General features: G+C 54.2%; 2 protein-coding genes across 2 annotated transcripts; both read left to right on the top strand.

Annotated features, from left to right (window-relative positions):
• The first annotated feature begins 535 nt into the window (after positions 1-535).
• LOC131898261 (aldehyde dehydrogenase family 3 member B2-like) lies at positions 536-10,895 on the top strand. Its single transcript, XM_059249381.1, has 10 exons — positions 536-758; positions 6,020-6,182; positions 6,568-6,678; positions 6,914-7,034; positions 7,151-7,236; positions 7,350-7,431; positions 7,725-8,111; positions 8,495-8,661; positions 9,262-9,361; positions 9,613-10,895. Exons 1-10 carry the CDS (start codon positions 721-723, stop codon positions 9,795-9,797), a joined length of 1,440 nt encoding a protein of 479 aa, XP_059105364.1. The 5' UTR covers positions 536-720; the 3' UTR covers positions 9,798-10,895.
• A 3,459-nt stretch (positions 10,896-14,354) lies between these two features.
• On the top strand, positions 14,355-19,650 carry LOC131898251 (N-acyl-aromatic-L-amino acid amidohydrolase (carboxylate-forming)-like). Its single transcript, XM_059249370.1, has 8 exons — positions 14,355-14,531; positions 15,316-15,821; positions 16,558-17,085; positions 17,521-17,716; positions 17,968-18,061; positions 18,259-18,366; positions 18,458-18,567; positions 19,295-19,650. The coding sequence occupies exons 3-8, from the start codon at positions 16,850-16,852 to the stop codon at positions 19,508-19,510; spliced, it is 960 nt and encodes a 319-aa protein (XP_059105353.1). The 5' UTR covers positions 14,355-14,531; positions 15,316-15,821; positions 16,558-16,849; the 3' UTR covers positions 19,511-19,650.
• The last annotated feature ends 6,316 nt before the right edge of the window (positions 19,651-25,966 follow it).

The following is a 25,966-nucleotide window of genomic DNA, read 5'->3' as shown; positions in this document are numbered from 1 at the left end:
ATTATATATATAATATATATATATATATATATATATATATATATATGACATTAAGCTTAGAGAGGGTAGGTAACTTGACTAGGATCACACAGTAAATAGGAAATACAGACATGAGTGACATTCCCCCACTGGAGCAATTCCCCTGCCTGCAGCGTGTCCTCTACAACCACCAGTGCCCCTTCCTCTGTCCCCTGTGTCATTTGGTCACAGGGGAGTGCAAATAAAAGTACCACAATTTGCAGGGCGGTGGTGGTGCACACCTTTAATCCCAGCACTCGGGAGGCAAAAAAAAAAGTACCACAATTTCTCTTCTAGACAGGGACACCCTGTTTGTGTGTGTGTGAGAGGATAGAGATGATTTAGCCTGTGGAGGCTTCCTGGAGGGACCTGGAAGGGCTGTCAAGGACCTGAGGAGGTTTGTTTTCACCTCCACCCCCCATGACTTTTCTCCCCACTGCTAACTTCCTGTCAGCCTCTCCAGAACATTCATACCCACAGAGAAGCCTGCACAGCCTGCCATTCCGGTTCCCTACAGCTGTGCCCGCGAGGCAGTGCAGAGGGAGAGTGTGGGATTGAGGAGGCGGCTGCCCCACCCACCATCTGTTAGAGCTCCGGCCTGCGCTGCCACGGTAGTGTGGTCCTACTGTGGTCCCACCTAGAAGGGTCAGCAGAGGCAAGAGAGAGCCTGGCTAAAAAAGGAGCCACACATCTGAAACCAGAATGTCTGCTACGGACACAGGCTCGGAGCCCTCGCTGGGGTAGGTAGGGTCACGGGTACTGGCGGCAGAGGGTCTTAGTGCAAAAGGCCTTGGGTGGGTGACAGTCACCGGTGGAAATGGGGTATGGGTCATAGGTGAGGGACGGGGCTGGGAGCCAAGGGGTTGAGATCACCTGCTGAGCCTAGGACAGGACAGTGGCAACAGGACCAGGGGCTGAGCACAGAGGTACAGCTGTCTGCTTTCTCCTTCTGAGTCTCGTGTTCCTGTGACAGATAGGAAGCACTCAAGACCCCTAGGACTGGGGACAACCCATCCTGTCTGGAGGAGCTCCATACTGCTGAAGGTGACAGCCATATGAGCAGATGGAGACCTGGCAAGGGACACCAGAGCTGTGATTAGGGTGTCAGAAAGGAGGGGACTGCAAGGCCAGAGCTGAGGGTTTTGTTTGTTTGAGGAAGGGTCTCACTACGTAGCTCTGGCTGCCCCGGAACTTATTATGTAGACCAGGATGGTCTTAGACTCACAGAGATCCACCTGCCTTTGCCTCTGGAGTGCTGGGGGTTAAAGGCGTGTGCTACCACACCCAATCCAGCTTTAGGTTTAAAAAGCCACAGTAACAGTGCGGCTGTACGCCTGTAATCTCGGCTCTCTGGATGCTGAGGTAGTAGGGTCATGAATTCAAGGACAGCCTAGAATGCATAGTGAGAGCTGTTTCAAAAAGAAAAGAGGAATTAAAAAAGGAAAGGAAACACTGGGGGCGGGGCTGGTGGAGCACTTGCCGGGTGTGCATGAAGCACCGTGTCTGACCCAGGACAGCATAAACTGCATGTAGTGGCACATGGATATAACCCCAGCACTTGGGAGGTAGAAGCAGAGGCATGAGAATCGGGGTTCCAGTTCAACCTTAGCTAGATACCAAATTTGAGGCTAGCATGAGCTACATAAGATCCAGTCGGGGTGTTGGGGATTTAGCTCAGTGGTAGAGCGCTTGCCTAGCAAGCTCAAGGCCTGGGTTCATTCAAAAAAAAAAAAAAAAAAAAATCCAGTCGGGGCTGGAGTGATGGCTCAGTGGTTAAGAGCACTGGCTGCTCTTCCAGGGAACCTGGGTTCAATTCCCAGCACCCACACGTAACTGTAACTCTAGTTCCAGGAGATCCAACACCCTCACACAGAGGACCCAACAACCTCACACAGATACACATGTAGGCAAAACACCAATGCCCATGAAATAAAAATGATTTTTTTTTTAAACAAAAGATCCTATCATTGCGCTGGATGGCGCATGCCTTTAATCCCAGCATTCTGAAGTCAGAGGTAGGTGCATTTCTATGAGTCTGAGGCAGCCTGATCTACGTAGAGGGTGCCAGGCCAGCTAGAGCTACATAGTGAGACTTGGTCTTAAAGGAAAAAAAAAAAGCCCTGTTCATTGTGGCTCTGGAAATGTGACACTCTCTTAGAAAAGTTGGATGCTACCAACAGGCATGGAGGAGATGATAAAAACATGTAAAGCCGGGCGGTGGTGGCGCACGCCTTTAATCCCAGCACTCGGGAGGCAGAGCCAGACAGATCTCTGTGAGTTCGAGGCCAGCCTGGGCTACCAAGTGAGTTCCAGGAAAGGCGCAAAGCTACACAGAGAAACCCTGTCTCGAAAAACCAAAAAACAAACAAACAAACAAACAAACAAACAAACAAACCATGTAACTAAAAGCTTAGTGTGGCAGCCGGCACAACAAGTCGCCTCCATACTCAGAGGCAGGAGGATTGCTTCAAGTGTACCAGGCTGGCTAAGGCTGCATAATAAGACCCTGCCCCAAACCCATCACATACATGGTGATTCCCGACACCCAAGCAAAATCCAGGTGGGCATACCAGCCCACCTGTTAAGCCACTGTTTGGGAAGCAGAGACAGGAAGCCCCCTCGGCCTCACCAACTAGAGCAGCCAAAGTAGTGAGCTCTAGGTTCAGGGATGGATTCTGGCTCATTAAATAAAGGGGGATTGAGGAAGGTAGCAGGTGTCAGTCTCTGGTCTCCACCCACACCCACACATGCATCTGCACACATACAAGCCTTCACTCATACATGTGAACACACACCACACACACACACACACACACACACACACACATAACCCCACACACACCACGTGTGGGACACACATTGGAACATGGTCACAGTGTTGGTGGAGGAGAGATCCATGGGGGCTGATAAGCTTGAGGAGGGTTTTCTCACTTCCTCTCTGTAACTGTGATAAAATGCCCTGCCCAGAAGCAGCTCACAGGAGGAAAGGGTTGATTTCCGCTTACAGGTTACAGACCATCACTGAGGGAAGTTAGCCAGGAGCTAACTCAAAACCAAGGAAGTAGAGCAGAAACCATGGAGGGTGCTGCTTTCTGTAGCTCACAGGCTTCTTCTCAGCTACCTTTCTTATACAGGCCAGGACCACCGACCTAGGGGATGGTGCCACCCACAGTGGACTGGGCCTCCTATGTCAGCTAGCAATCAACACAACCCCTCACAGACACGCACACAGGCAAACCTGGTCTGGGCAAGTCCTCATTTGTGACTCGCTTCTCAGGTGACTCTAGGCTGTGTCAGGTTGACTGGCAAAGCTAATTAGGATGAATCAGCTGGACCCTCTGAGTCTGACTTTCTCATCCTTAGTATGGAGTAATGATATCTTCAGGACTTAAATGAGATGGCACTGCCACCCTTCGGTCCAACTGCCGCTCTGACTTCCTTCTAGCTTTGTTCCATATTGTATTTGATGTCCACAGACTCTACCACAGCTCCGTGTTAGAGGTCCCATCACAGCAACTGCACTGCTGTGTTTCATTGCTCAAAATCTGCACCACAAGGCCCTTGCACCGGCTGCCTCACATCCACAAAGCCCAGTGTCCCTGTGTCTTCACTGCAGGGAGAGCCAGGCTGATGACTCTATGGCCTGCCTCCAGAGGTGTCTGTGTGTGCTGATCCCGAATAATTGCAGTCTTGTGCCACATCACTGACATGTCAGTCAGTGACAGTCAGAACGAACAACAGTAATCCTACAGATTATAACCGAGCTGAGGGAAGTAGGCTGCCTCACACTAAGGAGCCCTGGGGGCCTCAGCACATCCCAGGTTCAGCCCCATGAAGGCAGTAGGAAGGCATGGACAATGTTAGAGCAAGGCCAGTGTGACCAGGAGCTCATGGAGCCCAGGCAGAGGGAACACTGGTGAAGGCTGGTGACGTGGGCCCCCCACAAGGAGCTCTCAGGAAGAGACCTGGAATGCTCTAGGGCCTAGCATCTAGACCAACCACGCCAGCCGTCCAGGAGTGGGGAACCGAGCATCCCCAGCCAGGCCCAGCTCCTCCAGGGAGCCCCTGCAGGGAATGGCCCTGGTCCTCCTGGGAAGGGGTCTAGGTGGGGGCTCCCCCGGGCCTGGCTGTAAGGAGGAGGGTTTGGGTCCCCATCCAGGCCTGGCAGGAGTTGAGCCTGCTCAGGGACAGTCCTCAGCAACGCTGCTGTGAGCTGCCTCCTGCTGCCAGCCCCGGGGGAAGGGGACATGAATGTGGAGGCCTCAGCCAGGAAATCAGCAGCACCGTCCTGGGGAGGAGGGCAAGTCTGTACTCTCCTGTCTCCCCACGTTCCTCAGCTGGGACAGCCCCTCAGAGCCTGCAGCGGCTGCTCCACTTTGCCTCTTGTTCTTAGGAACAGTCTCTGTCCTGAGAGTTCTGTCCACAGGGAAGAGTGCTGTCCACAGGGGGGCGCTGTCCTGAGAGTTCTGTCCACAGGGGGGCGCTGTCCTGAGAGTTCTGTCCACAGGGGCGCTGTCCTGAGAGTTCTGTCCACAGGGGGCGCTGTCCTGAGAGTTCTGTCCACAGGGGGGCGCTGTCCTGGGAGTTCTGTCCACAGGGGGCGCTGTCCTGGGAGTTCTGTCCACAGAGGCACTGTTGTAAGAGTCTGTTCACTGCCGTGGTTGTGGATGTTCTGAGAGTTGTGGGCACTTTTCTGAGAGTAGCTTTGTCCACAAGCAAGGCACAGTCTGCAGGAATGTGTGCTGGGATGTCATTAATTAGGACGGTGACCTGCTGAAGTCAAGGGAGGGTGTAGGTGTGCATGGGGCAGGACTTCAAGGGCACCACAGAGGTGCTGTTCCTGCTCCCTCTCAGGGCTGTGAGCAGGTCCCAACATGTGCTGTTCCTGTCCACACAGATGCAAAGCAACACCTATTCCCACCCAACTCACCGCACAGGACACATGTACACAGACACTCAGGTGAGCACACAAAGATAAACCCACTGACACACACTCCTTACTTGTAGACGCTTGAAAACAGGCACTCGTGGATACCGGCGCACATGCACACGCACACACAAGCATATAAATATCAGCATCATAGTTGGAGGCGGGCCTGGGCTACTGTTGTGTGGCAAAACTTCTACTGCGGGGACAAAACACGAAGATCTGCTCACCCCAGATAGGGATCCCATGGCAGACCAAAGTACGGCTACCACCAAAGTCCAACCTGGTGAACCAATGCTTTAATTACAGGTCACTCACAGGAGATGGGTGAGGGGTGACTTACGAAGCAGAAATGACTCAGGGCCCACCCCAGCACGTGACAGCTCACAAAGCTGGGAACCTGAAGCTCACTGTGCAGCCTGAAGCTCAACCAGTTGGAGAGTGGCCTTACCGGGCAGCTCTACTCTGGAGCCTAGTGGATCTGCGCTCTGAGAGAGAGACAGAGAGACAGAGAGAGAAAGAGAGAGAGAGAGAGAGAGAGAGAGAGAGAGAGAGAGAGAGAGAGAGAGAGGCTGGTGAGATGAGATGGCTCAGCAAGGCAGACACTTCGCACACGAGCTTGGTGACCTGTGTTTGATTGTGGGGACCCAAAGAAAGGTGGAAGGGGAGAACGGACCCCACAATTTGTTCTCTGACCTTCACACACACACAGTATGAGTGCCTCTCTTCACATCCAATAATAAATACAATTTTAAAAAAAGAAAGAAAGAAAGCTATTAAATTGCTTATTTTAAACAATGACAAACAAAAAGTCATTAAAAAAAAAAAAAACAAATCAGACACATACAATAACACCCATGTGCACACAACACCATTCCGTAGCAACTGGTCCATGGGGTATGAAACTTCATCCAAGGGATATGAAACCCCCTCAGGGCAGGGGCTTGGGAGGATGGGCAAGTGGGGCATGACTGACATGCATTTGCGGGCTGCCTTGGGCCCTGGGGCTGCTGAAGCTCTTCCCAAAGGTTGAGTGGTGCACAAGCTACTAGTGAACACTGTCCCATCCTGCAGGGTGGACCCCTCTGAGGACACACTCCGGAGGCTGCGGGAGGCTTTCAAGGCAGGGCGGACTAGGCCTGCTGAGTTCCGGACAGCACAGCTGCAGAGACTGGGCCAATTCTTGCAGGACAACAAGCAGCTGCTGCAGGATGCACTGGCCAAGGACGTGGGCAAGGTGCTGTGGGGGGATGGGAGGGACATCTAGACAGGTGCAACTGTGTCCTTCCCAAGCTGAGTCACATCCTTTCCGAGATCTTGTGCCCTTGATGAGAAGCAAACCTCCTGGCGTGTTTAACCCTTGCAACAGAAGGCAACACTAACTTGACAACACACAGAACATCACGGAGAGGCCAGCTGGATGGTTGTTCTCAGGTCACAAATAGGGAAACTGAGGCAAGTGTTAAGTTGCTTGCTCAAAGTCTCAAAGCCAGGCAGTGGCACTCCAGAATTAGACCCCATGGAACCATATACTGCATTTATATGCTCAAGGAAACCACCTCACGCCCTTTCCAAATGGTAGACCCCAGCCCAGCCTTGAACCTGATCTCCCCACCCCACAGTCAGCCTTCGAGTCAGACATGAGTGAGATCATCCTGTGCCAGAATGAGGTGGACCTGGCCCTCAAGAACCTGCAGACCTGGATGAAGGATGAGTCTGTGTCCACCAACTTGGTGAGCCCTGTAGGCTGGGTGATGGTAGGTGGAGGTGGCAGTGGGGTGGCAGAGCACAGGGCAGCCTGCCCCAGGCCCCTTCCTGCCCTAGAGACTAAAGTGAGCCAGTCTTTTCATTGGGGACCCCATCAGCCAGGAAGGTGAGGACACACGTGCAGGGGGCAGGCGGGGGTGGGGTGGGGTGGGGTGGGGAACTGTTCTTCACTTGACACCTGACTGTCATCCTGCATCCTAGCTCACGAAACTGAGCTCAGCCTTCATCCGGAAGGAGCCCTTTGGCCTGGTGCTTATTATTGCACCCTGGAATTATCCTTTGAACTTGATGATCGTGCCCCTAGTGGGGGCCATTGCTGCAGGTGAGTGGGGTTTGGGGCCCTTTAGTCTGAGGGTCCTTCCCAAAGAGGGCATCCAGAGTTCCCTGGGGGGTGCAGGCACCAGCCTCCCTCCTCTGCTTCCCCATTGACTCCTGCAGGGAACTGCGTGGTACTGAAGCCATCAGAGATAAGCAAGAACACAGAGAAGGTGCTGGCCGAGCTGCTGCCCCAGTATCTGGACCAGGTGGGCATGGCTCTGCCTGTCAGCACCCGGCATCCCCACACCCGTGTCCCGGCCAGTGAGGAAGTCCCTGCTGTCCTCAGGTCTGCCTCCTGAGCTGTCACCCTGCCTTGCAGAGTTGCTTTGCTGTGGTGCTGGGTGGGCCCGAGGAGACCGGGCAGCTGCTGAAACATAAATTTGACTATATCTTCTTCACAGGTAAGGATGGCCCTGGCCAGGATCCTGGGGATGGGGGGCAGCAGAGAATACAGTGTGAAGGCATTGAAGCATAAGGCCATAGGCCAGGGTAGGGAACCAATCAAGAGGTGGAGGTGTCCCTGAGGTCCAGTCCAGGCCCTCTGAGAATCTTGGAGATTGGATCCTGGGTGGTCAGGATAGGAGGAACAGCCCAGAACTTGGGCTGGGAAAGGTGTCTGTGGAGAGAGGAGGCCAAAATTTATGCCTAGACCAGTTTGCCAGATGAAGATAGTGTCTCTTGACCATGTCCTCAGGAAGCCCTCACGTAGGCAAGATCGTGATGGCCGCTGCTGCCAAACACCTGACGCCCATCACCCTGGAGCTGGGGGGTAAGAACCCCTGCTATGTGGATGACGACTGTGACCCCCAGACCGTAGCCAACCGTGTGGCCTGGTTCCGCTACTTCAATGCTGGCCAGACCTGTGTGGCCCCCGATTACATCCTGTGTAGCCAGGATATGCAGGAGCGGCTGGTGCCGGCCCTGCAGAACGCCATCACACGTTTCTATGGAGACAACCCACAGACCTCCCCTAACCTGGGCAGAATCATCAACCAGAAACATTTCAAGCGTCTCCAGGGATTGCTGGGCTGTGGCCACGTGGCCATTGGTGGCCAGAGCGATGAGGGAGAACGCTACATTGGTGAGTCTTCTGCGCCCATCACTGGCACACAGCCCACCTGGGCTGAGGCTCTTCGATACTGAAGAGAGCTGTGTGGGACCCTAAATGTGAGCTTCAACACGAGTCTCGGATCCTTAAGTTCACCACTTCTGGTGCCTTAACTGTGGCTGAGCCTGTGGCTCCTAAATTCCAACCTTGGGCCCCACAGCTCTAGACTTACTGAGCTGGGACCCAGATTTACGGGCTTAAACTTTCATTTGCTTTTCATTGCCCAGTGAGACCTGGTCTCTGGGCACTCAGACCCCGGAGTCCTGAGAGGTCACGTCCTCACACTCTCCAGTCTGAATCCTTGTTTCCATCCAAGCCCTGACAACCAGCGAGGCTGTTTCCCCCTTTGTCCACAGCACCCACGGTGCTGGTAGACGTGCAGGAATCAGAGCCTGTGATGCAGGAGGAGATCTTCGGGCCCATCCTGCCCGTGGTGACCGTGAAAAGCCTGGATGAGGCCATTGACTTCATTAACAGGCGGGAGAAGCCGCTGGCGCTGTATGCCTTCTCCAACAGCAGCCAGGTGGGGTCTGCCAGGGCTGGGGTCCGCCAGGGCTGGGGCCCCGAGGAGCTGGAAAGGGGGCGATTGACCACACCTCTTGCTTGGGGCTTTAGACAGATGCTCTGAGTTTAGCAACCAACCTAGTTCCATTGGATACTGCACAAAGACACCCGAGGATAGGACACAGGCAGGGCCACAGGTGCCAGGTGCATGACTGGCCAGCTGTCTGTCCATCCTGGCTGGGGCAGCCTCCACTTGCGGCAAGAGGTGTGTGAGGGAGCCCCCTCCCCCGTTCTGAGCTGCGCAAAGTTCCTCATAAACCAAACTCCTGTGGGATTGAAGGGCAATACCGACCAGGACCGCACAGGCAGAGCCTGGCTGGTTGCAGTGGGGATCCACCACACCCTCACAAAGTCGTGACCTCCTCATGGTCTTGGTTATGGGCATGAACTTGTGCCCTACATATCCCTATGAAGTGCGCCCCTGGTGGGTGCTTATAATAAGGGACTGCTCAGTGGAGGGAGGAGATGGGAAAGGCAATGTAGGGGTGAAAACTTTGTTCCCCCAGTGGGACAGTCAGTCAGGGCTCACCTCCTGCCCCATGCGCTCCGCCTCTCTCAGGTGGTGAACCAGATGTTGGAACACACCAGCAGTGGTGGCTTTGGAGGCAATGATGGTTTTCTCTACCTGACTCTACCTGCCCTGCCCCTGGGGGGAGTTGGTGAGTTCCTGGCCCCCTCCACAATCCAGCCCCAGCCCCAGAAAGGCCTTTGCTATTCCACCTGAATGTAGGCCCTGGGCCTCATATGGCCTCAGTTTCCCTGTCTGTAAAATGGTTATTTGATTGCCCTGCCTTTCTCTCTTCTCTTGCAAGCTTTGGGCTTCTGGCTCGGGCAGGTGTCTGCTATCCAGGCTGCCAAGCAGGGCTACACAGGTGCTGTCCTCACATGTTCGCTCTCCGTGTCCTTGCAGGCAACAGTGGAATGGGCAGGTACCACGGCAAGTTCTCCTTCGACACCTTCTCCCACCAGCGTGCCTGTCTGCTGCGCAGCCCGGGGATGGAGAAACTTAATGACCTCCGCTACCCTCCTTACGGTCCCTGGAACCAGCAGCTGATAAGCTGGGCCATGGGCTCCCAGAGCTGCACCCTTCTATGAGCCCCACCCTGACTCCCCCCTGCGGCCCAGCCCCTGACCTACCTGAGCTTTCAGCTGCTCCCACATCCCCAGTGGTCCCGAAAGGCAGGTGTCTGCCTGTGAACACCCCACTTCTGGAACTTTTTCTGAACAGACCTGCAGCCAGGCAGGACCTCCAGGTGGCTGGTCCAATCCCTTCCCAGAGCACAGCCCCCTCAGCAGCCTCCTGACCCTCTGTTTAGACAGGTCTGCTGACAGAGAAGCCCCCTTCCCAAGGCTGGGCAGATCTGGTGACTGAGGAGGACTTCCTTTGTCAAATCATAGACAGGGTCCCAAAAGACAGAGCAGAGTGGCCCACAGCTCCATCCACATCCGGAAGGTGGCTTTGTCCCATCTGAAGTGACATGATCTTGAACCCAGGTCAGATTAATTGGTGAATCTGTCTGAAGTGTGTTCATTAGTTACTTTTCCATTACTTCTATCAAAAGACTTTACATAGGCTAGTTCAAGAGGGAAGATTCTCATGTAGTTCATGGCTTCAGAAGGTTCTATCTCCCATGACTCAGCAGACACGACAGAATACAGTTCAGCTCATAGGATGGCAGGCCAGGAAGCATCATGAAAAAGAAGGAAAGCATGGTTGATTAGTCATGTCTGCTCTGGCCCAGGGAGGGCTGTGTGCATGTGTTGGCTACACCTCTACTCCTAGAAAGAGGTAGTGAGAGGTAGAATATGAAATTGGAGACTTGGGGCTAAAGAGATAGCTCTGTGGTTAAGAGCACTGACTGTTCTTCCAGAGGACTGGGATCAGACCCCAGAGCCCACATCACAGCTCACAACCATCTGTAACTCCAGTTTAAGAGGATCTAACACCCTTTCTGACTTCAGCAGGTACCAGGCATACATATGATGCCCAGACATACTCATAGGCAAAACACTCATACATGGAAAATAAAATTTAAAAATAGAGGCTTGGGGGGCTGGGGAGATGGCTCAGCGGTTAAGAACACTGGCTGTTCTTCCAGAGGTCATGAGTTCAATTCCCAGCAACCACATGGTGGCTCACAACCATCTGTAATGAGATCTGGAGCCCTCTTCTGGCCTGCAGGCCAAACACTGTATACTTAATAAATAAATAAATCTTTAAAAAAAAAAAAAAAAAAAAAAAGAGGCTTGGAACCAGGTGTGGTGGTGCACGACTTTAATCCCAGCACTTGGGAGGCAGAGACAGGTGAATCTTTATGCTCTTTGTAATGTTAGCCTGGGCTACAGAGTGAGTTCCAGGACAGTCAGGGGTATGCAAAAACCCTATCTCAAAAACAAACAAAAAGCTGGAGACCTCATCTGAACATGGGGAACTGAGGCCTTGAGTCAAGGCAGGGTTGTACTGAGTTCACAGAGGAGAGCAGGGCTCGAGCTGAGAGACAGTGGGCTTTGTTGAGGATCACAGGGCTGGAGGCTGGGTAGACAGCATGCCTGGCCCTGGGAATGGTTCCTTGTTCTTCCCCAATCCCCCACCCCTACCCCTGACTCCAGAGCCACTTTCAATCCCCAGCCTTGGCTTGCTGGGCTCCTCATCCTTAGAGTCACAGGAAATCTGAGCTAGTGGCCTGAGGTTGAGAAATTAAAAGTGTGGTCTTAGACATTTTGGGTGATGGCATCTCCAGAATGGGGAACATGGGGGACACCGCAGAGGCACCGAACAGGGACTTATGGATGGATGAAGGAGAGAACGAATAAGAGAGAGGAACAGATGGGTGTGTGGCTGGTGGCTGGCTGGGAGGCGGTTGGATGGAGGGATGAGGGGTTACTGAGTAGGTGGCCAGGTGAGTGGCAGGCTTGGGAGCTACCCTGGGGCTCCAGTGGGTCCTGGTGGTGAAATCTAGCCATAGGTGCTGGGCCCACAGTGGTCATTAGCTTCAACCTAGAGTGGCCATAAGAAAATCGACACTATCATCCTTCCTGGTCCAAACCCAGGACATCGGGTTAGCAGGAAGCCAGCAGGACAGCGCTGGAGTGAGAGCTGAAGGGACTGGTCACAGTGAAAGCAGTGGGGAGCAGAGAGAGCAGCGGGCCCCCCCCCCCGATTGTAAACGGGCTTTGGGAGGCCAGGTCTGGTGTAGGAAGGACTCAGGTAGGAGCACATATCTTTGTGCAGCCATAGCCAGGGGCCTCCTGCCCTGGTGTGGATTGTGCTGGTTAGTGTTTTGATAACTTGAGATAAGCTAGAGTCATTTGGAAAGAGGGAACCTCAATTGAGAAAATGTCCCCACCAGATTGGCCTGCACGCAAGTCTGTGGGTTATTTTCCTGATTGGGTGATGGTGGGAGGGCCCAGCTCACTGTGATGGAGCCATCCCTGGGCAGGTGGTCCAGGGGTATGAAAGGGAGTAGGTTGAGCAAGCCCTGGGGAACAAGCCAGTAAGCAGTGTTCCTTCACAGCCTCTGTTTCCATTCCTGCTTTCAGGTTCCTGCCTTGAGTTCCTGTCCTGACTTCCTTCAGTGATGGGTTTGTGCAGACCTATTAACCCTTCCTTCCCAAGTAGCTCTGGTCATGGCGTCTTTATCGCAGCCACAGGAAGCAGGATGCTGTCCCTTCGGCGGTGGCAGCTTTAGCTCCTGTGAAGCAGCACCAAGCGCCAAAAGTCTTGCCTGACACAGTGCAGAGGGCAGAGGACAGAGCTGTCCCCTGGGGCTGTACCTGTAGATCTCAGAGGGTTCTCCCGTGCCCTCTAGAGGAATACAAAGAGACTTCCCACGCCCCCCTGCCCCCCTGTCTGTTCTCTAGAAAGTAGACACAAGGGGGACAGAAGCCAACTCTGGCTGGTTGCCATGTCCCCAGTGCCCAGCCAGAGCTGGCCCTGCCTGGTACCTAAATCAAATTAATAAGGCAGGGTTGAGGGACAAGAAACAAAGGCACCCTCAACCTCTCCCTCCCCCAACTAGCCATGCACTCTTTGAGAAGGGGCCAAGCATCCCCACCTCGGCATCCGCAAGCCCCGTCCTCGAGAACTAGTTATGTTGGCCTGGCCACAAGGTCAGTACCCACACCGCTACCCTTCCAGGTCTCCACTTCAGCAAGGCTCAAAATTTAAACTTCTCATTCAGTGAACCTTTTACCCGAGCTGGGCCCTAGCCTTCCTCCTCTGTGTTGCTCACTGACTCCCCTCCCCTCCCAGGCCCTCTCCCCGGTCCACTTCCTCAGCTCCTTCCCCCACTGCAGGCCGTGTGGTCTCTGACCTGGTCCATGGCACAGCCTCCCAGGTCCTCCCCTGGTTCATTCCCCGGGGCTGGCATCCAAAGCACATTCAGAGAAAGACAAAGTCGGCTGTCATCCCCTAGTCCTTGGCAGAAAACACCAGCCAGGTGCCACAAGCCCTGCAAGGCCACAGCATCCCTCTCAGTGGCCCGAGCACTGTTGCCTGGGAGATTCCATCCCAGAAGGAAGCTGGAGGCGGCTACATGACACACAGTGTGTCTCAGATGTCACCTTTGGAGTCACCGCAGGGAGATGGGAGGTCATTTGTGAAGAATGGACAGGACCGAGCAGCCTGGAGAAGCTGGGGGGGGGGGGGGGGGCGGTGGCCAGTGGCACTTCCCTGAGGACTCAGCGGACCAGGCACAGGGAGCAAGGCTGATGGACCTTGACCAAGATGTGACAGGCAGGCCAGAGGAGCCATAGCCTGGTCAGGAGGGTGGAGGGTCAGGCAGGGGCTCCAGAGCCGCTGGGCCATGATCCTCAGGCATGGATCTCAGGCCCCGAGGCCCTCTTGGATCAAGATTTACAACTTGGGGAGAAGGGGAGCTTGGTTCTGACACCTTTCTGGGCCTCAGCTTCCCTAACTAGAGAGATGCTGGGCCTGTGGGTACTGTGATGATGGGCATTGCTCTAGCCCATGTTCACCTTGGGGTGTTCTTGCCCATGCCAGTTTTCCAGGCTTGCACTTGCTCTGCCCCTACTCCCCACAGCTGCCTCACCCCCACTTCCCATACAGGATCCAAGGCCCAGGGAAGACGCTGACTCCGGATCACACAGCTTCTCAGGAGCCCCTCTGTTTCCTGGGGTTTGGGGGGGGGGGAGAGAGAGAGAGAGAGAGAGAGAGACAGAGAGAGAGAGACAGAGACAGAGACAGAGAGAGAGACACAGAGAGAGACAGAGAGACAGAGAGAGACAGAGAGAGAGAGAGAGAGAGAGAGAGAGAGAGAGAGAGAGAGAGAGAGAGAGAGAGAGAGAGAGAGAGAGCGCTCGAACACTACAATTGTGTTTACATGTTGGCTCCCAGTTCCATTTCCATTCTAGAAACTGGCAGAAACAGAGAAGCCCAGGAAGTGAGGCACTCACTCCTCACTGCTGCCCTCCCCGTAGCTCTGCGCCTCCTGGCAGGAAGGGCTAGAACACTGCCACCCGCCTAAACAGCCAAGAATTCCTACTTCGGAGTCCCTGCAGGAGTCAGCAGGACCCCAGCAGCTGAGCGGCTTTCAGACTGAACACGGAGGCTTTGGGCTGGAGCACAGCGGGGACCGGGAAGGAGACGGGCGGGCGCACTGATCCGCTCCGATCTCCTCCAACACCCCCCCGCCACCTAGGGGTAAGGGCTCGGTGAACAACTGCTGGGAGCTGTTGACAAAAGGTTCGGTGACCCTCTGCGTAGGCCTTGTGGAGGTCTCTGCCTCTCTCAGCTGCCTCACCCAGACTCCAGAAAGGGTGCTCAGGACCACACCCCACCAAAGGACGGGTGCTCTGCGCAGAACAAAGGTGAGCCACGGTGCCCACTCTCCCCACATTGACTTCGTAGAGACACAGGGCGGGGGAGGGTAAGGGGCAGGCTCAGGCCACCTGAGTCAGCGATCTACGCGGCTTTGAGGAAAGTTAGGCCAGAGGACCCTGGCCACCCGGAAGCCCCAAACTGGTCAGCTTGAACCTACAGCAGGACCAACAGGTAATTGGACTGCACGCTTAAGCGGGCTGCACAGTTCACCGCCTCCATCTTGCCTCTCTCCTCCGCGACCTCTGAACAGTGGTTGGCTCCTGCCAGGGGACAGTTGAGCTCAGTGGGAGGGACAGCCCTGGTTCAGGGGACAAGGACTTCTCCTTTGCCCTTCCCCAGGACCCTATAGAGGCAGCAGGGAACGGAAAGGGTCAGACCCTGTCTTCCAGGTCCAACTGTCTCCTGTGTTCAGTGCACCCTTAGCTACTCTGCCTGGGCCTCAGTTTCCACATCTGTAAACTGAGTCTGAGGGTTGTTTCCCAAAACAGAGCAAATAAAGCCATTTCAGTTACAGCATCCTTGAAGACCACAAAGACTAAAGCAAAACTTTCTGCAATTTTGTTTGAAGCATCAAACAAAATTTTGTTTGAACTATACTGAGCCCCGTGGGTCACAGCCTTAAAGAAGTGGGGAGGTGCCCTGACAGATGCAAGGGCAGAGGGCGACACTAAAGAGGCAGAAGGAAGGGGACTTCTTTTCTGATGGCCCCCAAGGTACCGGGCTGGTGCAGCCACAACCAAGTCACTACCCACTGCTCTCTGTCCTAAGCAGCCTCATGGAAAGCGCCTCTCCGGGTGGATCCAGGCAGGACAGCAGGCAGGCCTTGTCTCCCTGTGTGGGACCAGGCCCTAGGCTTCTTTGCCAGGAGGCAAAGCCCAATCCTTTCTGAGGACTGGGAGTCATCGGTCCAAGTCAGGAATCTCTGTGATTCATTTTCCAAGGGTAAGTGCAGTTCCAGCAGGCGTCCTCAGAGGCCCTGGCAGGCAGAACTGTGCCCATTCCCAGAGGAGGAACAGAGGGCAAGGACAGGAACCTGCCCCCAGGGACCTGGACCCATCAGACCGTGGAGAGTCGGGGCAGGTGGAGCTTGGGGGGTGGAGGTGGGGCCCTGTGAACTTTGGCTGCTTGGATCTTAGCCCAGCCACCGCCCCCAGTTCTCCACTAACTGGGCATAAATACTTCCTGCCTGGGGCCTCCAGGCCCGTAAACACAGCGGGCTAGGAGGTGGACAGACACACCAGGCCTGTGGCCTAGGGAAGCCCAGACACGTACAGCAGGTAAGAGGCCTCGCAGAGGCTTCCTGCCGGTTCAGAGGAAGGTGTGGGGGTGGCCTGGGACCCACATGCTTGCTACATAGCTAATGGGGTGACAGTCTCTTCTCCCTGCAAAGCTTGGCATTGGCTTACCATCTATAAAATGGGTGTATGGTTCTATGGTGAGGATGGTGTGGGTGGGACCAGGTCACCCTTCTGAATGTCTGAGTCCCTCTTCTCAGCTTAGGGGTGTTAGACGTGATGGGGAAAAACATTTCCACAGCTGCCTGATTAAAGCAAGCTGTATTTAGAGGTGTACAAGGGACTGGCCAGATGACAGTCTCCCCCTAAGTCGGGGTTCCAGAGAGCAGCCCCTCATTGGCTTTTGAGGTCCCTTTTATGGGGAAGGGTTAGGTTGATAGAAAACAGCTGTGGAGATTATCGGCCGTTACACCTGGACTGAAGAGTGGGGGACTCAGGGCTTGAGGCTGCCGGTGGGGTAGATAAGTGCAAGAATATGTCGTGTGGAAGGGGGGTCACCACCGTGTGGAAGGGGGGTCACCACCGGTGTTCAGGGGTTTAACAAGGCAAAGGGCTGGGCATACATCCTGGGGTCACAAGTTCAGCACAGGTTGAAAAACACGGCTTGCAGGATACATTCGGTTTCAGGAACAGAAACTTCTTGTAAGGCTTGGAGACTTAGTAACAATGTATGACAACGTGGCTCCTTAACAATGTGGCTCTCCTGTTGGTTTCACAGGTGGAAGAAACTTCTTCTAAAAGCATCAAGGAAAGTCTTCTCCAAGAGGAAATCGGGGAGAGCAACACCCACCCTCAAAGAAAGTTCCGGAGACGGGACTGAGGTTCCAAGTGGAACAAAAATTTGGCTGATGGTGTCCTTGAACTTGGCTCCTGGGTACAGGTGGAACACAGCTGACACTACCACTTAGCTACCTCTTCAAGAGCAGCCCCCTGTCTCAGACTCCTCAGGGCCTGGGGAGCTCACCCTACTGTCCAGCTCTGTCTCTTGTGGACTCCTGACCCACACTGGGATGTGCTCCCTTCCTGTGCCCCGGGAGCCCCTGCGCCGAGTGGCTGTGACTGGGGGCACCCACGGAAATGAGATGTGTGGCGTCCACCTGGTCCGGCAGTGGCTGCAGGCCCCAGGGGAGCTGCAGAGACCCAGCTTCTCAGCCATGCCAGTTCTGGCCAACCCAGCAGCCACAGCTGCCTGTCGCCGTTACATGGACCGTGATCTCAACCGCATTTTCACCCTTACCTTCCTCAAGTGAGTAGGCTTGGCCAGGTTGGCTGGTCCACAGCCGGGTACTAGCATCCCTGCAGACCCATCCCTGTGGATAGCAAGCTACCCCTGCCTTTGCTCATTGACCCTCTGGTTTAGAGAGATCCAGATCATAGTCACCTCTTCCAAAAAGTCTATCCTGATGGCAAGCTGGGTCAGAAACTTAGGCCAGACTCTTACCAGCTAGAGTGAGATTAGCATGAGGACGAGGACCAAGGTGCGAGCCTCAGGTTACTGGGGACACAGAGGAAGTGGGAGGGGGGTGCTATGTGAAGCATCCAACCTGGCCAAAAGCAGTCAGGGAAGGCTTCTTGTAGGAGGTAGCATTCTCAGCTAAGCCCTCAAAGGTGAGAAGTTAGCCAAGAAAAAGGAGATTGATTGAGATGATGGGACTGGTGTCCCCTACTCCTTTCCCCACAGTTCCACAGCCACTCCCGATGACTCATATGAGGTGACAAGAGCCCGAGAGTTGAACGAGCTACTGGGTCCCAAGGGCACAGACCAGGCCTTCGACTTTATCCTAGACCTGCACAACACCACAGCCAACACTGGAGTCTGCCTCGTCTCTGAAGCCTCCCACAACCCCTTCAACTTGCACCTGTACCACTACCTACAGGTGGTCCCTAGAGGGCAGGCGAGGGAGGGCAGGGAGGGGGCGCAGTGACCAGTGCCACCTCTGCCTGTCCCTGTCCACAGGGGCCTGCCACCTGCAGGTACTCCAGACTCTCTGGAACCTTCCAACCAAGGGAGAGAGGTGGGGCAGGGTGGATGACTCTGTGCTTCCTGTACACTGCTCTTCCCAGCCTCAGTGCCTCAGTTTCCCTCTCAAGGAGGTCTGGGTCCTGACTGCCTTCTCTCACCCCACAGCTGCAGAACCCGGGGCTGCCCTGCCACCTCTTGCAATACGATCCACCAGGGATGGAGACCTACAGCTTGGAATCTGTGTCCAAGAATGGAATCTGTGAGGGGGATGGGGTGGGAGGAATCAGCAGGGAGGAGAGGAAAGAGGCCAGAAGGGCGGAGTCAGGGCCTGGAGAGGCGGAGTTGGAAGGGGTGGGAAGATGCTTGGAGGGCGGAATGAGGACCCAGAAGGGCAGGACCTCCTATGGTTGTCTGGGCCTGGGACACCTGCCTAACATCTCCTTTCCTGGTCCCCAGGTCTGGAGATGGGCCCCCAGCCTCAGGGCGTGCTGCGGGCCGACCTGTTCTTACGGATGAGAGCTCTGGTGGCGTCCATTCTGGACTTCATCGAGCTCTACAACCAAGGTGAGGCCCCACAATAGCTTGCAGGGAAACTGAGGTCTGAGGAGAGGAAAACGGAGAAATGGACAGACGGTTATACCCAACCTCTACACAGGCAAGGCCTTTCCCGCCTTTGAGATAGACATCTACAGGAGCTTGGGCAAGGTGGACTTCCCCCGCACCGCGGACGGTGACCTGGCTGGCACTGTGCACCCTCAGCTGCAGGTCGGTACTGTGGGAAGCGTGTGTGTGGGGGTACCCTGAGAGTCAGACAGAGCCCCCACTGCCTTAGAACCCTGGCTGGACCAGAGGCTGGTTCAGCCCGTGCCTGCGCCTGGAGCCCCACCTTGCACCTGGCATTTGGAGCCACAGCCATCTTCACGCTCCTGGGTGGCTGCTCTTCTTTGACTGAAGAAGCAGAGGGGAGGGGACGGGACCCAGGTCACTTGATTGGAAGTGCAAATATTCTTTTCCCATGGATATGTGAGCAGCCCCGTGTCTGTGATCTAACCGTCCACAAGGGGTCGCTGTTGAACAGGGTCTTGTGCAGTCTTGCGGCCTTTTCCTGCAGCAGTCTTACTTGGTACTTTTGAGAGTATTTGACACCTGGTAGAGCATCCTAAGTTAGGGCTGCCCATATGCTTTGCAAATGCTATGTAACAACAGTTATTTTAGGGAGTTTACCTTAAAAAAATATAAGCATGTTCTATATTTTGTCCAAGAGGGGACTGTACAGAAGCAATTCTGGTGAGGGGGTATTTCCTGATGATGTCATAGCCATCCTAATTTGCATAGTATACTCCATGAAGTTCTTGTAGTTGATGACACATCTCTCAAAACTAACCCTGTCTTCAGTCAGTGCTCCTTGGCAAGCCTGGAGTTACTCCCTCCTGGGGGGGATGGGGTGCAGAGGTCATGGCCCCAGCAACCTTGGCCTTGGCTCTTCTCCTAGGACCACGACTTTGAGCCACTGAGGCCTGGTGAACCCATCTTCAAGCTGTTCAGTGGTGAGGACGTACTGTATGAGGGGAACTCCACTGTGTACCCTGTGTTCATTAATGAGGCCGCCTACTACGAGAAGCACGTGGCTTTCCTGAAATATGAGAGGATCCGGGTCTCTGTGCCTGCCCTGCCAGAACTGACCTCCAGCTCCACCCTGGCCCCCTAACCCAAGTCATACCTGCCTGGTCTCAGTCTCCCTTTCTGAACAGTCAGTCCTGAGGCATAGTTCCGAGCCCAGGGTCCACTGTCCTACCCTGGGCACCACGTCCCTTGCCAGGCAACCAATCTCATGATATAAATGCAGTGTGCCTGGAGACCACGGTTCCTGTTCTTTGCCCAGCATGGCCTCTCTTCTAATAGGGAGGTGGGTGGAGGAGAGGAGGGATGCCCACAGGACTATGCATGGACCTGCACATGTGAGCATAGCATGCTGAAGGGAAACTGGGGGAAGGGCCACCAGTGTAACCTTGGACCTGGGAACAGTGGTAGCAATCTCCGTGCCCACATTTAGCCACACATCCTGGAAATAGAGAGAGATCCTACATGTGGAAAAAAGTCTGGAGAGGGACTTCTAGGACCCCAGGAGGGATCCCCAGTCCCCTACAGACATGTGCTCATGTAAGCATTGACAGCTGTGTTTGTCCAGGTGTGTGCCTACCCAAGTGTTCTTAGTGTATGTGTGTGTTCCCAAGAGTCCTGGGCCCGCAAATGTTCTTTTTAGGTGATCTGTACGTAGCTAAGCACATGCCCTAGATGCAAATTTCCACGTGAGTCAAGGGATTCAGGACGCAGAAGGGGTGTGCCCAGGACAACTGCCCAGCTGTTGGGCACTGAGGGGAGATGGTTTGGGTCAGGGCAGAAGGAAGCTTACCAGAAGCCAAAGTACCTTTACCACCATTCCCACCCTCTCTACCTTCCCCCACCCACCAGCATCAGGGGAGTGAACATGAACTGAAATCTGAGAGGACCCCAGTCTCTGTGCCTGCCAGGGCTGACCTCCAGCTCCACCCCTGGCTCCCTAACCCTACAGCAATGTCCTAGTGGTGCCCCCCAGTCCTCACCCAGGTGCCCTCCTGGGCAGGCACAGCATTGCAAACCACCCAGGAAAGGTCAAGATGCTGGGGCCCAGAGCTCCGTCCCCCTGCTGCCTCACTCTCTGGGCCTCTGCAGTCTGCCTGGCCCATTCATCTCCCTGCGGCCATGGCTGCCATGCCGCCTCCTGGTATCGAGCTGTGAGATGAGAAGGTGTGAAGGATATGGGTGCGCCGGGGACCAGCTGGCAGACAAGATGGATGAGAGGGCAGTGGGGGCCGGCAGGAGCCTGGGGCAGGAAAGCAGGCCAGTTAGGGAGGGGCGCAGGATGGCTTGCCTTGCATAGTGTGCATGTGTTCATGTGCCGGGCTGTGTCCCCTGTGTGGACAGACTACACACACATAAAAGCTCCATCCACTGTCCTGCTGAGAGCGGGCCCCTGAGTTCATGAGTGTGCTTGTAGGCATGTGAGTTAGCATGTCTATGCTCACGTGTGTGTTTCCCGTTACATGTAACAAAGGCAAGCACACACACGTCAAGACCCAACAGAAGCCCAGGCTGGCCCACTTCTGGAGGAGGAACTGCAGACTGGGAAGAACCCCCAAGCCTCTCCTTTGTCTCTCCTCCTCCCTCCCACCACATTGAATCCTGGGGCAGGAGTGCTGGGCACACTTCGCTGGAGTTCCCTGGGAGACTCTGGCACCCCTTGACTTGCAGACAGCACCCCTTTCTTGCCTGGCTGAGAGCTCCAGAGCCAATGTCAATGTCTTTCACACAGTGGAGTATGGATTTGTGCAGGGTGGGATCCTCCCCCCATCCGTGTGTGTGTGTGTGTGTGTGTGTGTGTGTGTGTGTGTGTGTGTCCGTCTGTCCAGCTTCAGGCTGGAATCTGAGGCTGAGAGCATGGAATAAGTGGCAGGGAGAGGCAGGACATTCTAGCCTGAGTGCACTACCCTCAGAGAAAAGCACCCCTCCAGCCGTGGGTTTGGGTCCTGCCCATTTGCCCCTGGCAGAGACCATGGCTTCTATGAACCTAGCCTAGCACCAGACTCTAAGGAAGCCTAGGTATTCCCTCCCAGGGTGGGCTGAGGTGGCTTGGCCAGGTGAATTTCTGTGGGCCATTTAGTACAGGCCACTAGTCAAGGGGTGCCCTCAGCTAAGGAAGTGCGGGCTTAGAGGAAGCCCCACCCCTGGACAGTGATTAGGTTTCCCTCAGGACAGATGGGGAAGCTTGGAGGAGGTGCCTGGCAAGGCTGGAGAGGGACCAGTGGGTCGAGTGGATGCACAACCTGCCTCAGTCTACCCTAATGAAGATGACAGGTGACCACAACCTGCTATGCCGTTCTCAGCTAAGGCTGGATCACCCCAGACAAAGTTGATTATTCACTGAAGCCAGGGAAACTGAGGCAATCAGGACTGGTGGGAGGATCTGAATATCTTACTACCCAATCTGGAGCTCTCCCTGCCCTTCTTGTGTTTCCTGCTTGTCCCTTGCCCCATGCAGTACCAGTAGGCTGGGTCTCCGGCTAGGAGGGAGGGCATCACCTCTGCACTTAGCCCTCATCAGCTGCCTCCCTTCAGCCCTTCCATCTAGCCAGATCCTGGTCCCCCGTGGACACCAGGCTGTCCTCAAGATGGCACCCCACCCCCACCTGCACTGGGCCCATTGATCAGGAATAGCTGGGGGGCTCTTAGCTGGAGAAGAGAGAGAGGGAGCTTTGCAACGTCACAACCTCCCACCTGCCCCCTTCCACATGCGCCTACCCCTGGAGCTAAACCCAGCCAGTGGCCCAGCTCCAGACACTACGATCAGAGGTGGTTTGGAGACGTCCCCCTCACCCCCAGACATCCCAGAGCCAGACTTTCTGAACATCCAGACCAAGTGCCAGCTCAGGAGGACAAGCCTTGGCCAGGGACGTGGACAGTCGAGGAGTGAAGGATAGTCCTGGAACTGGGGACTTGTGCATGCTTGCGAGTGAAGTGTATTGCTGAACACAGAAGCCAAGCCAGTGTCGCTGGCTACCCTTCCCTGGGTGAGGCTGCATCCCAGCCTGAGTGAGCAGAGATCCGCATGGCAGGTCGGTATGGTTCAGGCAGTAGAGGTGGCCTCATAAGTGGATGGGGTTCCGGGACCTGGGCAACTGGATGGGGGGCTTCTTAAGCTACGGCCTCAGATCCAGCCGATCTTTCCCAAAGGTCTCTACGCGCTGCCGCGATCCCAGGATCTTGTAACATGCCAGTCTTCGTGGGTCAGGGGCAGTCAGGGCTGCGGTGAAATCCTGTCCTCACTGCTCTGTAAGCAGTCCAGTGGCACTGCCTACCTGGGGTCATGTTAGACACCTCTAGCCACTGTCTTCTTTATTGTTTACAATTATTGTATGTGCAGTTTCCTGCACATACATGCATGCTAGTGTGCATGGTTGGGTGGGGCGGCCATAGAACTCCTGTGGGGGTCGGAGGACAACTTTTGTGGGGTCGGTTCTCTCTTTCCAGCTTGGTTGGTTCTGGGAACGACACTCGGGTCGTCTGGCTTTCATGGCCACCACTTCACCTGCTGAGCCACCTCACCAGCCCCCCATCTCTCTTCATCTGTCTGTCTGTCTGTCCAGCAGCCTCCTTTGCTCAGGCTTACCTGGTGGCACTGTTGGGAATGGAGACCTGGCCTCCTGCCTCCCGGCCATCATGCATTCTGTGGGCCCTCCTGTCCTCAGCCGACTGGAATGGCGTTCACCGAGTTTTGTTTCCGTACTGAACAGGTCTCGTGTAGCCGAGGCTGACCTTGAATTCTGTATTGCTGAGAGTACCTTCAGCTTCCAAGCATTGGGAGTACAAGTGTGCACCCACCACATTTGGCTCAAAATAACCTGCTTTAAAATCCAATGTGGGCATTGAAAACAAGTCCCCATACATGCTAGGCAAGTGCTCAATTGCTGAGCTATATCACCAGCAAAACTTCTAAATTGTGGAAAGGATATATAATGTAAAATTTACTGTATTGACCATGTTTAAGCATACGGTATTAGGTATTAGGACATTCATGGCTGTGTATCCCTCACCACAGTCGGCTTATATCTCTTTGCATCTTTTAAAACTGAAACTCTCTCATCCCCATTGAACATTTCTCGTCCTCCTGGGTCTCGGCAACCACCACTGAACTTTGTGTTTCTATAACTTTTCACCTTCTGTGAGTAGAATTATACAGTTTGGCCCTGTGCTTCTCTCACTGAGCAGAATGTACACACACACACACACACACACACACACACACACACACACACAGCCTCAGAAAGTCCTTTCCTTTGCAGGGTGAATAGTAGCCCATTTTACTTACCTGCTCATCTGTCAGTGGACACTCGATTGCTTCTGCCTTTGGCTATAGCAAGCCATGCTGCCCAGAAGCAGGTGGGCAGACACCTTTGTGTGGGCTCCTATTTTGGGGACCCCATGTTTAGTTTTGCAAGAAGCCTCCAATTTCCGCAAAGGCTGCACCATTTTAAATTCCCACCAACCCTAGGATTCCAGTTTCTCCATAATTTCACCCACACTTGTTAAATTCCGGCTTCTTTTCTTGTCCTAGCAGCCATCCTGATGGCTGGACCTGGTGTCTTACTGAGAATAGTATCACTGTTTGTTTATTTGTAGGTTTCGAATCAGAGTCTTATCCATTCTGTTTGCTTGTTAATTTTCTTTTTATTCTCCCCCCCCCTTTTTTGAGACAGGGTCTCATGTGGTCCAGGCTGGCCTCAAACTCACTATATAGCTAGGAAGAGCCTTGAACTCCTGATCCTCCTGCCTCTACCTCTCAAGTCCTAGCATTACAGGCACGTACTACCATGTTGCTGTGTTTTTAATGTGGTGCTGGGGATCAAGCCCAGCGTTTTGCACACACTAGGCAGCAAGCAATCTACCAGCTGAGCTGTGTCCCAGCCTATCGCCATTATTTTATGTTGATATTTATCTATTTCCCATGTGTGCTGGTTAGTTGTCAACTTCACTCAAACTAGAGACATTTGGGAAGAGGGAATTCACCTGAGGAATTGCTCGAATCAGATTGGCCTGTGGGCATGTCTCTAGGGCATTTTTCTTGATTAAAGATTGGTGTGGAGGATGCAGTCCACTGGTGTGTGGTGCCACCCCGGGCAGGGGGTCCTGGGTCATGTAAGAAAGCAAGATGAGGGCTGGGTGGTGGTGGCGCATGCCTTTAATCCCAGCACTTGGGAGATAGAGGCAGATGGATCTCTGAGTTCAAGGCCAGCCTGGTCTACAGAGTGAGTTCCAGGACAGCCAGGGATATAAAGAGAGAAGCCTTGTCTTGAGAAACAAAAACAAAACGAGAGAGAGAGAGAGAGAGAGAGAGAGAGAGAGAGAGAGAGAGAGAGAGAAAGCTGAGGAGAAAGCCAGTGAGCAGTGTTCTCCCACGGCTTCAGTTCCTGCCTCCAGGCTCCTGCTGGAGTTCCTACCCCGACTTCCCTCAATGATGAGCCAAATAACCCCTTTCCTCCCCAAGTCGCTGTTGGTCTTGGCGCTTACGACAACAACAGAGAGCAAACTAGCACAGTATGCATGAACGGAGGTCGGAGGACAAGTCAGTTTTCTCCTTCTACCACGTGGGGCCTGGGAATTGAACTCAGGTATTCAGGCCTGGCAGCAAGCTCCTTCACCTGCTGAGCCCATATCTTAGCCCAAGTATCATTATTTTAAATGGGAGACTGGAGAGTTTGGGAGCTTTGGCCAAGGATTGTATTGGAAATCGTGACAGAGACTGTCCAGAACGTGGTGTGTGTGGGGGCAGTTGGGGGCGGGAGTTGCACTGCCATGAACATCCTAATGCCATGAGTTGTATGTTTAAACATGGTTAACACTGTACATTTTTTACATTATGTATACTCTAGCCACAATGTAAAGGTTTTGACGGGGATGTGGCTCAGGTTTCAGGTCTAAGGAAGATCATTTAGATCATTCGGATGAACTGAGATCCCCCATCAGTCCCCTTCCCCGTAAACACTAGGCAGCTGGGGTTCCACAGACTTTCTAAGCGCCTGATGCCCTTCCTCACTTATACACCATCTGTAAACATGTCACCTATGGAGAGTCTCCTATGTGTCACACTCCGCTCTCCACACCAATGTGCATGTCTGCCCTATGAGACAGGGAACCTGGGGGTCCAAGAGCTGAGACAACTCGTCCAAGGCCATGTAGCTCTTGTCTCTCCTCTCCAGAATCTTCTGGGGGAAAGACTTTAGATCAGGAACAGTGACTGTAATCCCAGCACTTGAAAATCTGAGGCAGGAGGATTCCCTCTAGCTTGTGGCCAGCCTTGGCTCCCGAATGCTACCATGCCTCAACACTTCCATCCAAATAGTTGTGGTGACACATGGTTGTAACCCTAGGCCTGGGAAGTGGAGGCAAAAGGCTCCAAAGTTCAAGGACATCTTCAGTTACATATTGAGTTTGAGGCCAGCCTGGGCTACATGAGACTATGTCTCAGAAAAAAAAAAAAAGTTCACTGTAACTGAATATGGGGTGATGTTTTATGACAAAACTAGGAACAGATGCCTGGCAGGGAGGGAGGCCTTCCGGAGGAAGAGGT

This window comes from Peromyscus eremicus, chromosome 1, assembly GCF_949786415.1.
Source record: "Peromyscus eremicus chromosome 1, PerEre_H2_v1, whole genome shotgun sequence".
Classification (NCBI taxonomy): Eukaryota; Metazoa; Chordata; class Mammalia; order Rodentia; family Cricetidae; genus Peromyscus; species Peromyscus eremicus.
This window is presented reverse-complemented; position numbering and strand designations above follow the sequence as displayed.

Excerpts from the sequence above, each read along its gene's own strand:
- LOC131898251 (XM_059249370.1), top strand. The coding sequence starts at position 16,850 with ATGTGCTCCCTTCCTGTGCCCCGGGAGCCCCTGCGCCGAGTGGCTGTG. Across the intron at positions 18,367-18,457 it reads CATCGAGCTCTACAACCAAG|GCAAGGCCTTTCCCGCCTTT; the intron begins GTGAGGCCCCAC and ends ACCTCTACACAG. Across the intron at positions 18,568-19,294 it reads CTGTGCACCCTCAGCTGCAG|GACCACGACTTTGAGCCACT; the intron begins GTCGGTACTGTG and ends CTCTTCTCCTAG.
- LOC131898261 (XM_059249381.1), top strand. The coding sequence starts at position 721 with ATGTCTGCTACGGACACAGGCTCGGAGCCCTCGCTGGG. Across the intron at positions 6,183-6,567 it reads TGGCCAAGGACGTGGGCAAG|TCAGCCTTCGAGTCAGACAT; the intron begins GTGCTGTGGGGG and ends CCCACCCCACAG. Across the intron at positions 8,112-8,494 it reads TGAGGGAGAACGCTACATTG|CACCCACGGTGCTGGTAGAC; the intron begins GTGAGTCTTCTG and ends CTTTGTCCACAG.